The 13,580-nt window shown below is 41.6% G+C and overlaps 1 protein-coding gene across 2 annotated transcripts in view; it reads left to right on the top strand.

Moving 5' to 3' along the window:
• CERS6 (ceramide synthase 6) overlaps positions 1–13,580 on the top strand; it is a 214,792-nt gene that overhangs the window by 107,961 nt on the left and 93,251 nt on the right. For both annotated transcript variants that reach the window (XM_037912354.2, XM_007056603.4), the window contains exon 4: positions 1,798–1,855. In XM_037912354.2, coding sequence (XP_037768282.1) covers positions 1,798–1,855 — 58 coding nt within the window. The remainder of the gene's footprint in view (positions 1–1,797; positions 1,856–13,580) is intronic.

The following is a 13,580-nucleotide window of genomic DNA, read 5'->3' on the forward strand; positions in this document are numbered from 1 at the left end:
GGTGATGACTGGCAGTAGCTCAGACTGAGGCAAGGTGGAGACAGTGGGTTGGGGGTTCCCCAGGAAGGGGAGACCCAGAGGCAGAGTGTGGGGGTACTGCCAGGGGCAGAACCCCAGAGAAAGGGGCACCGAGGTTGATGAGGGACACGGGGGCCAGAGCTGTGCGGATCACTGGCCTGTAGAGGGTGGTCCATGCTGGAAAAGAGCTACTTCCTAAAGACCAGCAGGAGGCACTGCAGGGGTGAGTCCACTCCTTTACAACCTCCCATGTATGTAGCCACACCTGCCCCCCCCGGGAATCCAGCAGTTTTCTCCAGAAGTTATGTTGTGTTATGGCTTGCCCAGATCTCCATCCACTTCCCAGTGACTTGTATTTTCTGAGCTAGGCCCTGGGGTCAGCAGGTAATCAATCACAGGTCCATTCTGGCTGGCTTCCTTCCTTCCTAATTTTGTCTCTGGCTGGATTGGATCTGTTTGGCTCTGTCCTCTGTTGGGTCTGGCACCCGCCTCCTAGGCAGATGGTGTCTGGTTCAGGCTGATTTACCTTGACATTGTTAGGTGGGTCAGGCTCCCCCGGTGCAGCTGGGACTTTGGTTGGGCTTTCTGTTGCATCTCAGGCTTGGTCTACACTACCAACTTATGTCGCTGTAACTGCATCGCTCAGGGGTGTGGAAAATCCACCCCTGAGCAACGCAGTTATTCCAACCTAACACCCAGTGTAGACAGCGCTATGTTAATGGGTGGGCTTCTCCTGTCCATATAGCTCCCACCTTTCGGGGAGATGGAATGCCTGTGCCAGTGGGAGAAGTTCTCCCATCGGCGTAGGTGGCATCTTCACTAAGCACTACAGCTGCCCTAGTGCAGCCCTCAACCCCAGGTTCTAATCTGTGCTTTCCCTGCCTTTCCCTAAGAAGCCCCCGAGAGACAGACTTGCTGTGTCAAGGTTATGGGGGACTGGAAAAGTTAGGAACATTCTTTAATTAGGAGCTTCTATATCATCTAAGTAATAATAACAAAACCTTTGGGGAGCCAACTGTATGTGGATTTGCAGATCCACTGTTCACCTGAGACGTTTGGGGGGAAAAGCCATTCCCTACCCCAGGAGCTAGTAGTTAGAGCCCATTACAGAGCTTCAGTCTCACTTGGGTGATGCTGTTCCCTACAGCAGGGCACATTTTTATAATCTAACATACCTCATGTTTTAGTTGCTGAAAACATAAAATACTCTTTTGTTAGTGCTGAGCTATGAGAAGGGCAGGTACTTTTAAAAGCACTGTTGAGAGGTATTTATGTCTTCCTTAGTTGCTTGCACTGGTCTGACAACAGGGAAGGTTTTATCCTATGTATTAAGTTTAAAATGAAAATAAAAGCTCTTTGAACATAAGGAAATCAGCCAGAATTTGGTGCTTTAATAGTTGCTTTGTAGGCAAAGACCCAATCTTGCAATCCTCACTCAGGCAAAACTCTCTGCAGCTTGGGCCAAAGAAAGCAAATATATCCTAAAGAACTTAATTGCATAAAAAGACAGAATACTAGAGCTTTGATTCAGGAAAGCACTTAGGCATGTGCTTAACTTTAGGCAAGTGCTTGATTCCCATTTATTTCAGCAAGACTTAAGCATGTCCTCAAGAACTTTGCTGAATCAAAGCCCTAGTGACTAGAAACAATCTTCTGAATGAAAAGAATTTGTTGATTGGTTGTTGTGCATTAAACTTATGTTGTAATGTGAGATTAGATGTTGTGCTGCAAAATCTGTAAACCTAATATCATAGAGTCAATCTATTTTACCTTTTGCAGGTGGAGATTTACCTTTTACCTTTATATATTTACCTATGGAGTCCGGTTCCTGAAAAAGGTAGGAACTCTCATTATTGTATTGTGCTTTTATAACTGGCTACAAATCTGTTTAAAGTTATATGTATGTACAATATATAGCAATGGTTTAGAAAATCATCAGTCACCACTAAGAAAGATATGCTTTATGTTTGAATTACAAAGTAAGTTGCAATTGGTACTTTGCAGCGAACTCTTGAAGCTACTACTTTTTAAACAAAAAAGAAAAGAGCTTCAGAAAAACCGTTTTAATGCCCAAAAGGTTGCTGTAACAACATCCCTGGTTTCCCAATAGATGTTAGGCTGCTCATGGATGTATTTATGCTTAAAGCATGATTATATTTACATTGTCCTCATGCTGGGCCCTGTGTTCTCCTGTGTGGAAATAACCCATGTAGGAGAGAGGAATCTCCAGGAAGTTTACTATGGATTCTTTGATCAGAAATGAATGGTTGCTCTCAACCGCACTTCACAGGGGAAGCCCAGGGACTTCTGCTCCCTTAACCCCGGCACAGGAGGTAATGAGCGTGGTCATGGAGTCTGTTGCAGTATTGCCAGCTCTGTTTTATTGCAAGTCTTGTGACATTTTGTATGTTTTCTTAAAGCCCCAGATGCTGGATTTGGGAGACTTCATGAAAATCTCAGCTTTCATTTAAAACAAAGTACAGTTCTAACCTTCATGGTTTGGAGAAAAACTTGAAAACATGACCTAAGTGCATCATAAAGTCTTAAAAGCCAGAGGGCAAATGAAAAGATCTTTCTTTCTATTTCTTTCTTTCTGTTTCTTTTCATGCTGCTTAAGCCAACCTCCATGATTTTTTGAGGTCTGCCTCATGAGGTTGGAATGCTTGAGACTGGCAATACAGCAGATATGCACACTCTAAAAGGCGTATGGCCAAGCAGGGTGAGAACATGGCCGTCTCCTCAGCCATTTGTCTGAGGCCAGCACTAATGGGAATACACGCTGCATCTCCAACAAGGAGGAGAAAGAGCTGCTCCTAAGTAAACTTACCTTGTGTTCCTGAACTAGGGCACTGTGCAGGCAAAAAGCTTCCAGTTAATGGTCTGAAATTCCACTTTCCCACCCTCTTCCATGGCTGTGGCATCAAAAGCCAAAACAGGTGATGATGAATGCTGTCATGGTGAATAATGCAAGGGAATGGTCCATGACTGGTTTCTGTTGTCTTAGTAGGATATGGTTGATATAGTGCTTGCTTCAGAGGGCTGAACTTTGCTTGGAGTTGTTCTGTTACTGTAGTAAGAGTGATGTGATGCTGAGGAATGAGAAGGGGACCCTGTTTTTATCCCTGGATCTATTACTTTGAAATTTTTCCAGCTCACAAGATATTGTCTACAAGGAACATAATAGTATGTGAGGCAACCTTTCTGAGCCTATACTATAATATTGTGAAGCAGGGTGGATTAATTTTTAAATCAAAGTGATTTAAAACATTGATTTAAAAAAAATAATTTAAATCAGCAAGCAGGAAATCTTGATTTAAATAACTGATTTTAATCTTGTTTTGAATCTGTCCTTTTTATATGCCTAAAGGAAGGTTTATTCTCATTGGTTGGTAACCATTACAATATGTTGATTTGCAACTAACTAAAGCCTTTACACTAAATTTGGTGGTACTTTTTGCTAACCAGGAAGATTCACTCTATTTATACACATTTATTTAAGTAATGACATAGCTTAATACACATTTATTCCAATTTTTATTAGAAAATGGTGGATGATGCATTTCTTAATTTTTTTACTCCAGATTTGTGTCAAGCTGCATTTGGATGGAAATTGGAATTCAATTAAAAATGCACAAAAACAACTTTTTAAAATTATTATTATTAGTTAAAACTACTTTAAATGTGCTGGGTACTTAAGAAGAAAAAGGTAAATTAATCAAAATATGTTTCGCGTTTAAAACGAACTGGATCGTCGGGCTCAATGGGTAGTGATCAATGGCTCCATGTCTAGTTGGCAGCTGGTATCAAGCAGAGTGCCCCAAGTGTCGGTCATGGGGCCGGTTTTGTTCAGTATCTTCATTAATCATCTGGAGGATGGCGTGGATTGCACCCTCAGAAAGTTTGCAGATGACACTAAACTGGGAGGAGTGGTAGATACTCTGGAGGGTAGGGATAGGATACAGAGGGACCTAGACAAATTGGAGGACTGGGCCAAAAGAAATCTGATGAGGTTCAACAAGGACAAGTGCAGAGTCCTGACCTTAGGACGGAAGAATCCCATGCACCGCTATAGACTAGGGACCGAATGACTCGGCAGCAGTTCTGCAGAAAAGGACCTAGGGGTTACAGTGGACGAGAAGCAGGATATGAGTCAACAGTGTGCCCTTGTTGCCAAGAAGGCTAACGGCATTTTGGGATGCATAAGTAGGGGCGTTGCCAGCAGATCGAGGGATGTGATCGTTCCCCTCTATTCGACATTGGTGAGGCCTCATCTGGAGTGCTGTGTCCAGTTTTGGGCCCCACACTACAATTAGGATGTGGAAAAATTGGAAAGCATCCAGCGGAGGGCAACAAAAATGATTAGGGGACTAGAGGAGAGGCTGAGGGAACTGGGATTGTTTAGTCTGTGGAAGAGAAGAATGAGGGGGGATTTGATAGCTGCTTTCAACTACCTGAAAGGGGGTTCCAAAGAGGATGGATCTAGACTGTTCTCAGTGGTAGCGGATGACAGAACGAGGAGTAATGGTCTCAAGTTGCAGTGGGGGAGGTTTAGGTTGGATATTAGGAAAAACTTTTTCACTAGGAGGGTGGTGAAGCACTGGAATGCGTTACCTAGGGAGGTGGTGGAATATTCTTCCTTTGAGGTTTTTAAGGTCAGGCTTGACAAAGCCCTTGCTGGGATAATTTAGTTGGGGATTGGTCCTGCTTTGTGCAGGGGTTGGACTAGATGACCTCCTGAGGTCCCTTCCAACCCTGGTATTCTATGATTCTATGAACTGATTTATTAAACACAGGAAGGATTAACTGTAGTTCACGAATTGATGGATTGTTTCCGGTTAGCATGAACTAGATTTTCAAATGTATTTAGGTACTTAAAGATGTAGATAGGCACTTAACCTGGTTTGGTGTTAACTCATGTTGAAATCAATGGGAGTTAGGTACTTAACCTACTTAGGTACTTTTGAAAATCCCACGAGCCAGCTATCTGCATCTTTAAGTGCCTAAATGTCTTTGAAAATCTGGCCCCACATCCTTCAGGCTTTTAGAATTACTAGAGTTCATCCCCTCCCATCTGGTTTTTATTCAGAGATTCCAAGAGGAAAACAAGCTTTCCTGTTTTTTTTACTGTCAGTCAGTTTCGCGCCTTTGAGTGAACTAGTCCAAATGAAGAAAATAATCTTTCTCTCTACACCTGATAGTTAAACTGAACCAAAAGTAATTAAGGCAAAAGCTCTTCTGCACCACAGAAAATGAAAGTACTTACATTTGGGAAAATTAAAATACCAGCATTCTCTCCAGGGTAAAGACTGAAACGAATATACTTACTGAAGCATTATGTGACATTGTGATATATTTATAAAGTTTAAGTGGACCTCAACAGTTAAAGATGTTTTCCCCTGATTCTCTAAATAAGCAAAAAGCAGCACCCATTAACTTATTAAAATTTGGGGAAGGTTCATTAATGCAGCATATTTTTATTTATTTACTTAGATGTTTTTAATAGGTTATTATAAGTTTACAACTTAACAGAGATTATCATAATTTCAAATTTAATTTTAAACAGATTTGTTTTTAAAAGGAGAAGTATATTTAAATACAAAAATCTGATTTAAATAAAATCAGATTTATTTTTTATTTTTTATTTTAAATCTATATCAGTCAACCCTGTTGTGAAGACAGCTCTGTGTCAACTTGGCGTACAGCCACTGTATATATTCTAATGATCTGATTGTAGACCCTGTACTCATAATGGTGAACAGTAACTCATGAGAATAGTTCCATTGAGCAATTGGACCCTAAGGGGCTGATCTAAATTTACTGAAATCAATTAAGAGTCCCGTTGACTTCGGTGAGCTTTCGCACGGGCCCTAAGTGAACAGAACTATGATTGTCATTGGATTTAAATGGTGTAACTTATATCAACCCCCTTTAATGTGTATTGTCAACCCCAGGAACTAAAACAAAGTGATGGAATTTATCGATCATTCACACTGATCAAAGCCTGTGTTGTCTCTATGTAGGAATGAGATTTGGGTTTGCAAAGAATGAAATTCAGATATTGGAATCCCAAGCCATAATACTTTTTTCCTTGAACTTCACTTTCAGCCCTTTCAGCTTCATCATAATACTGAGGTAGATAATCTGGTTGTTTTTGTTCTGCTTTTTTCTTAGTGAACGAACTGCAAGATTCACTTAATTCTTCATTTATAAAGTTAAAGAACAAAGTTGGGCTTAATAAAATCTCTTCTGTGTCCCACAGATGGATCCTCCCTTCTGGAAAAGCCATTTCTCCCAGAGAGGGTGTTTTTCTTTGTGCTTACTCAGCATCAGTTTTCCAGTGCCAGAGTAGAGATGTGCAGCCTGTTAAGTAATAAAATCTACTTAGGCTCAAGCCCCATATACGTGGGCCAGCAGGCTGGAGAAGCCGGGAGTGTGTATATACCCAGATACATCAAAACCCCCAAATGACATTGACATGAATGGCTCATGACTGAGAGTGTCAACCTCAGGGCAGACTGTCAAGAAGCAGGGCAGAGACTCCAAACGGTCTATAATTAGATTTCCCCAACCCAATAAAAAGAGTGAACTCCTAAAGCACTATAACAATCTTGCCATGGAGTCACAGACAGTCCCCTTGGGCATTCCAGTCTATCTTGCCACCCAGGCAAGCTGGATTTAGCGATAAACGGTTGCGATACACAAAAGATCACAAAAGATTCAGGTTGCTCTCAGTCCCAGAAGACCAGTCACTTACCCCAAGTCAGTTTATACCTTAGATCTCACACCAATGACAACATTTGTAACCAGTCCTATAGTAAACTTCTCTACTGGTAAGTATTTATTAACTAAGAAAAGAAATGAGAGAGTTATTACAAGCTTAAGGCAGGTAAGCATATATACACAAATAAATTACAACCTATGGTTTCAAAAGGTGACAGTTGTAGTAATCTGTCAACTCTGAATGTCTTTTAAGACTAACCCAGTTTGACCTTGGGGATCTCTGCTTCTGTTTCATAGCACTGGCCCTGTGAGAGTCCGAACAGCAAAAGATGAAAAATTTTCTTGTCAGCCATTTTTATTTCCTTCTTCCAGCATTCAGGCTGATGGAACAAACCCTTTGGCACACAGCCTCTTCGTGGGCATGAGCGGGAAGTTAACAGTCTTTGTTTTGTGATGTCCCACAATGGCTCATTTAGTTTTGATAGATCTTTCTGATAGGCAGGAGACAATCCCTGCTGAGTGGGTTCACAGTTTCAGAGAAAATATTTGTACAGTTACAAAGCAAAAAGTTAAATATTCCCTTATAGCAGGTGATACAGATATAGGTGAGATTAAAGAATGCAGCAATTTACATGTATTTCATAAAGTCTAAACCCTAAACACCTTGTTATAAATTCAATATCCATCTTAACCATACTAACACAGAGGTGAAACAGACTGGTTTCCAGCAATAAATTTCTGTGCTCAGCTGAGGTCTAAAGCCTCAGCAAGAGCTGGCACCTTGTCTGCCAGCATCACAGACATAATTCCAGCAAAGATCTATACAAGCTCATCAGGTTGACAACTACAACATCCTATGGGATGGAACATGCCACCAGTATATCACCAAGTTTTACACGTTCATTTGACTCTTTAAAATCCAAACAAATGCTTAATTTATAAACCATTTGGGATTCATCAGATCTGACTTTTCAATACATGCTGTACTTTTCTTTCAAATATCCACAGTATTATTAAAATAGAGTATAACCTTTGAAACTGCATTCAAGTGCTTCTGACTAAACCTATCCATAGGTGGTTTGTTGATCTTCTGTAAGATAATTAGCTTGGAAAGAGCATCTGTGAACTCTGAGAGGGTTAAAGGATCCAGTCCATGATGTTAGAGGCTTTCTCATAGGTTGGGCAGGGAAGAGTAATATGGTTTGCTAATTGTGCCTATGACTTGTACCGTGCTTGTAAAGTATCTTCTTCTCTTCTTGAACAATCCATTTCTCTTCCCGATTCTCTGCTTTGGGTATTACTTTTTCATGGCAAACTGGTTTGCCACTGTAGCTTCCCACATGTTGCTCTATGCCAGAATGGGAAATTTAATTGTTTTAAGATCTTAGTAATGTTTTCTCTCTATTGATCTTTTGCCCAGTAAGTGTATTATTCAGCATTTGAGAGAATAGTGTCTCTTGTGTGGGGGGGGCAGGTCCAGTCCAATAAAGCTGTTAGGATTACAGTACATCCGGGTTTTCCCAGAAATTGCCTCATTTTTGAGCCCCCATCTTCTGTCCGGGAGAATTTTTCAAATAACAGGCAATGCCTGGGATTTTTTCACAACTGGATACTGCAGCTTAGAAAGAGCCCCTAATGGTCTGCTTCCTGATTGGTCCCTCCCCTGCATCAGCAGCTGATTGGTCCATTGCCCTACAGCCACAGCTGCTGGATCCTGCCCGCCCAGGTTCCCAGCCCCAGAGAGAGGTTCTGGCAGGGAGGCGCTGACTGACGGCTATCGTTGCATCCTGGGCTCACACCAGCCGCCCTGCCACCATGACAGGGAGCGACACTGCCCCCCACCTCCAGTGAGTACCCCTGCCGCAGGTACCCCCTCCAGGACCCCCAACTGTACCCTCCTTCCAACTCCCCCTCTCTCTGCAGTGTCCTCTTTTGCGGAACCTGAAATATGCTAACCTTAAGAGCTGTGTTTGATAAGTGTCTCTTAAGTGCAGCTTGTGCAGCTCTCTTAGAGAACCTCGTTATCTTGCCACTTGATTTGCATAGTAGCTTGAAGGTGTATTGATGAAATTTTTCCATCTGTTTGTGCTGGTGATAACTTGCCTATATATTCCAGGTGTGGGATAAGGTGGCTATCAGTAGAGAATAATACTCATTGCCTTGGGCCTTGTGTAATTGTACCGTGGTTCCAGATTTGATGTTTCAATCTGCACTGTGCAGCACATGCCTTCTTAACCTGGGTAACAACTTCTTGTTTAATGAGGACTGCATTTGACACATTTTCTCAGCCATGCAGTCTACTCAGTTTGACGGACTGGATTGTGATGGTAGACTTTCCAAAGCTGAGTGCTTTCTCAGCTGCTGTGTGGTAAGTTATTGTCTCTACTCTTTTGTCCCCCACAACTGTGTCTGTACTTTTTGCATACCCTTCATTTAGGGTGAAACTCATCCCTGTACACGGTATGAGGCCTGTACACCACTTAAGTACCACTTTAAACCAATTTTGATGGCCTTTGTTTTGGTGTGGCTCTCTGCACAGGGGTGAATTCCATCATGGGCAGTGGGTGAAGCCCCTTCCACCCAAGTTCACCCCCACGTCCCCCGCCGCCAGAGCCCCGGCACGTCAATGGCCGGAAGACCCCCAAGCCTCTGGGCAGCCCGAGCACCGAGCTGCTGGCTGGCCTGAACCACGGGCTGCTGGCTGGCACCAGCCAGGCCCCCACCTTGGCCTGAGCCACCCTGGCCACTGGCTGGAGCTGAGCTGCCATTGGCTTCAAGGAAGAGGGGGAGTGAGGGCAGGGCCTCCCAGTGGAGCATGGGCAGGGCCACAACCAGGATTAGGGGAGCTTTAGCCTTCCCTGGCCTATGGTACCCACCCATGAATTTCACCCTTATATTCCCCCTGAAAACTCTTTTCTCACTACAGTTTAACTTCCACTTTTTAAAGGATGCCTTTTTGCCTCTCACTGCTTCTTTTATTTTGTTTAGCCAGGGTGGCACTTTTCTGGTTCTCTTACTATGTTTTTTAATTTGGGGTATACATTTAAGTCCTTTCTCACATAAGAGTAACAAGTATACTATAAAGCTACAAGGTTTTAATTCCATTAGGGGTGCTGGTGGCACTGTCTTCTTTTGGAGAAGAGGTTGAGTAGTTGGTCATTAGAACCCCAAAACGGAATTTTGTTTTTATAGACTTAAAATGGTGGATACCTTTGTTCTATTTAGAACCCTCTCTATTTTACCTTGCATCTTCTAACTATTTTATATTACAATCAAGTGTAGTGGTGGAACTGTAGAATAACACTTCAGTAGAAGTCGAACTTTTGATACTTTCTGCTTTTTAAATCCAAATCCAAACCAGTGTTCTTACTGTTAGTGCAGATGTACGGTCTCTTCCGCCAGAGTGTAACCTTTTATTTAAAGAAAATGAAGTGTATAACTTTTGGGTTATGATGAATATATAGGACTCTGAGCAGCACAACTCAACTGAAGTCAATGGAGTAACACCTAGTTGTGCCCCATAGAGTGAACTATGTAAAATAATGCCCTGTTGAATATGCACTGACTGTAACAGCAAGAGGGACCATCCATAGTCTGTCCTTTCTCTGAACGTGGAACTCCCACTGATGGCAACGGCATAAGGATTTCATTCATTCATTGTAATTGTCTAAATGCATGGAACATGTACATTATGTGGTTGTAACTAGGCTTCAGAGATCGTCATTTTGTGACATAGGAATAGGGTAGCAGTTAACCTGTATGTCAGACTTCCCTCAAACAGCACTATTTGTGATGGTGGCTTTTGTAATGTAGGTTCCTGCCTGCTAGGAATTGGACTGAGATCACCAACCTGCAAAGCAGCAGAGAAATGTTCGATCATTAGTAGCTGTTCAGGATTTGAACCAGTATTCTTCATATCAGATTTAATTATCTGTATTTAAAGAGAGAGGGACTGAAACTGGAACCTTTTATCCAAAGCATCCTTTCCTCACCTCATATGACATAATTGATCCTGGAGCTGAATCACCTTAACTTTGGTTTTGCAATCCAAATTGCAAACTTGAAACATAGCTTTGCAAAACAACCCAGATTTTCCCATTATGAAATGAGCTAAGAGTAAATCCTTTTATCTGAAATGCCTGAACTCTGGTTCAGGTAGAATGAAACCTACATCAAAACCACCCTTGTTTTGGTTTGAGAAAACCCATCCCAGCTCCCAGCATATCTGTGGGCCTAATGCTGTGCTCTGTTACATTGACATAAATCAGAAGTAAATCCATTGACTTCAACTGACTTTTCAATTTGGCACTATATATAAAGTACTGTGCTGTTGTTAAGTACTTACTAAGAGAAACCTCAGTGAAAAAGCATATAATAAGGGAAAAATTTTGTTTTTTACCTGTTCCCATCTTTTATCTTAATTTTTTTTCTGTAATGAAATAAGGTAAGAAAATGCCATGCGGGGGATGAAAGACAAAATTATCTGCCAAAGTGCAGAACATACGTGCTTACAGTATGTATTTTTACTTGTAGTTGGTAACTGTTCCAAAATAATTCCATAGTAAGGACAACTGTGGAAAATATTTTGTGACTGTATACTAGGGTTATATATTTCCTTCTTGGTAGTACCAGAGCTAAAGTTTTCAACAGCAGACTTCTCTTCCATCAAAGGAATTTTCATCTTCTTAGATGATCCATATAGGGATACTATTAGATCAGGATTTAGAACACCAAAGGCCAAATTAATTCCTGATGTAATTCTTTTGATTTCTGTGCTGTTATGTAGGGATAAATTTGGCTCCAAGTACCAACACCAGTGTGCAGAATAATGATGAAGTAATAATCTGCCACAGGGCTTTGCTAAGAGATGGCATCATGTCCGGCACTCACAGAAAAACGATGTGTGCCTTTGACCCCTCAGAACTAATCTAAGATGATAAATGTGCTGTGATGTTCCTTATGTATTATAAATCACTGAGATCTGGAGCATAAAGCAGAAGATAACTAATTTTTTTCCCACTCTGATCATTGATATGGGTTTTTTCCCTTTTGGCTACAGCTGAGCTTTCAAACTAATAAGAGCTCTGATAAAAAGTCAGCTTGTTCCCTTTACATTAGCTACTGATCATTGACTTACAGAGCAACCCCCTAAGATTGATTACAATAAAACTTGCAGCTCCAATGACAATATTAGAATATTTTGTTCATCACTGACATAGGGCCAAAATTCAAAGTCCTTACTTAAGCAAAAACCACACTGAAATCCGTGGGAGTTTGCTTGATTAAGGGGGAATGGCCTGCTTCTTCTCCCATTGAAGTCAATACTAAAACTCTCACTAACTTCAATAGTGCAGAATCAAGCCCTGTATAAAAGCAGAGTAAGGACTTCAGGAATTGGCCCACAGCATGTAGCCTGGCCTTTGAATTAAGCTGTATCTCTGTATTCTGTAAAGTGTAAGCATTAACAAGATGTGGAACTCAAGCTCTTCCCCTGGATACTTGACAGCCAATAACCACTGCATCCTTTTTCCTTTCCATCTTTGCCCATGAAAATTACAAAGTTGCAAAAGAGCATGGACCAGCTTCAATGAGAATACTTTGTTTGGAGCTCAGAAACCGGAAACTGCATGTTGGAAATTTTGTTGGAAAAGGACCACGGTAGGGCCATTTTGGGGGCTGGTGGTCATTTGCTTTAAAGATCTGATCACCAAGTAAACTGGTGGGGTGGATAAACTGGTCATATTGAAAAATGCCAGAGGCAACTGGATCCCTGTGGCAGCTCTGTATCTTGGTTCTTCAGGAGCCACACTGATCCAGTGGAGTTATTTGGCTGAATCTGTTGATCAGTTACAGGCTTTAACAGATGATGTAACTACATTTGGAAACAATAAGAAAGCAATGGTATAGTGTAAATTTCACATAAAAGAACATATTCATGTCACATATGCTAACTTAAAGCCAGGTTGTGGGGATCTTTCTTCCCCACCTCTCTCCATATGCGGACTGCTAATGGCCAGATAGAACCCCAGTTTCTGTGCTTAGGGTAGTCCTACTTCCTCGGGCTCAGGGTGTCTTAAAGGAGACTGGTTGATGCCCCCTCTTTCTGCCACTACCACCTATGAACTGGCCAATGGAGCTGACCAACTGCATGAACACTAGAGTGGTCTAAGTAGTGGGTCTGCAGCCTCTATATGCTGAGGAGCTCCAAGTGGCAGCCTGTGTTCTTGGTGCTCCTGAGGTGATGCTGCTCCACCGTGCCCTTTACCTGGGCTGGGATGTTGGGAGAAAATGTATTCTCTGCCTTTCTCATGGCAGGCATGTGTACACATGGGAGACGCTCCAGGAGAGCTGTAAAGTTTTTATTGCAATCACTTTGAGTGATGGAGCCATAAATATGGAATCAGATGCCCTGTATCTGACAGACATCACAAACTTTATAGTATTCCACACCGTGCCAGAATATGTTTGACTCCATTTTTAACTTTTTTTTTTTAAGTGTCTCTGCACCTTTTGACCATTTGCTGTGCATGCTGGTCACTAAAGAAGTAAGAGATTAGCAGGATTAGTGACATCCACAGGTGCATAATAAAATCAGTTTACACAATGCAGTAAAATTTGTGTACCTACTGGAAAAATGTAGGCATTTATGTGGTGATGATTATGACCACAGATGTGTGAAAAATATCTGTGCAGTAGAATCTTCCTCTAGGAGAGTCAGTTTTTCAGAGAGCAACTTGATATTAAGAGGAGGTTCGCTATAACTGTCATTTGCATAATTAAATTTATTGGAAAAAATTGAAACTTTCATTCTACATCACCAGTTACAGGGTTTCATGACAGAG

This window comes from Chelonia mydas, chromosome 11 (genome assembly GCF_015237465.2).
Source record: "Chelonia mydas isolate rCheMyd1 chromosome 11, rCheMyd1.pri.v2, whole genome shotgun sequence".
NCBI lineage: Eukaryota > Metazoa > Chordata > Testudines > Cheloniidae > Chelonia > Chelonia mydas.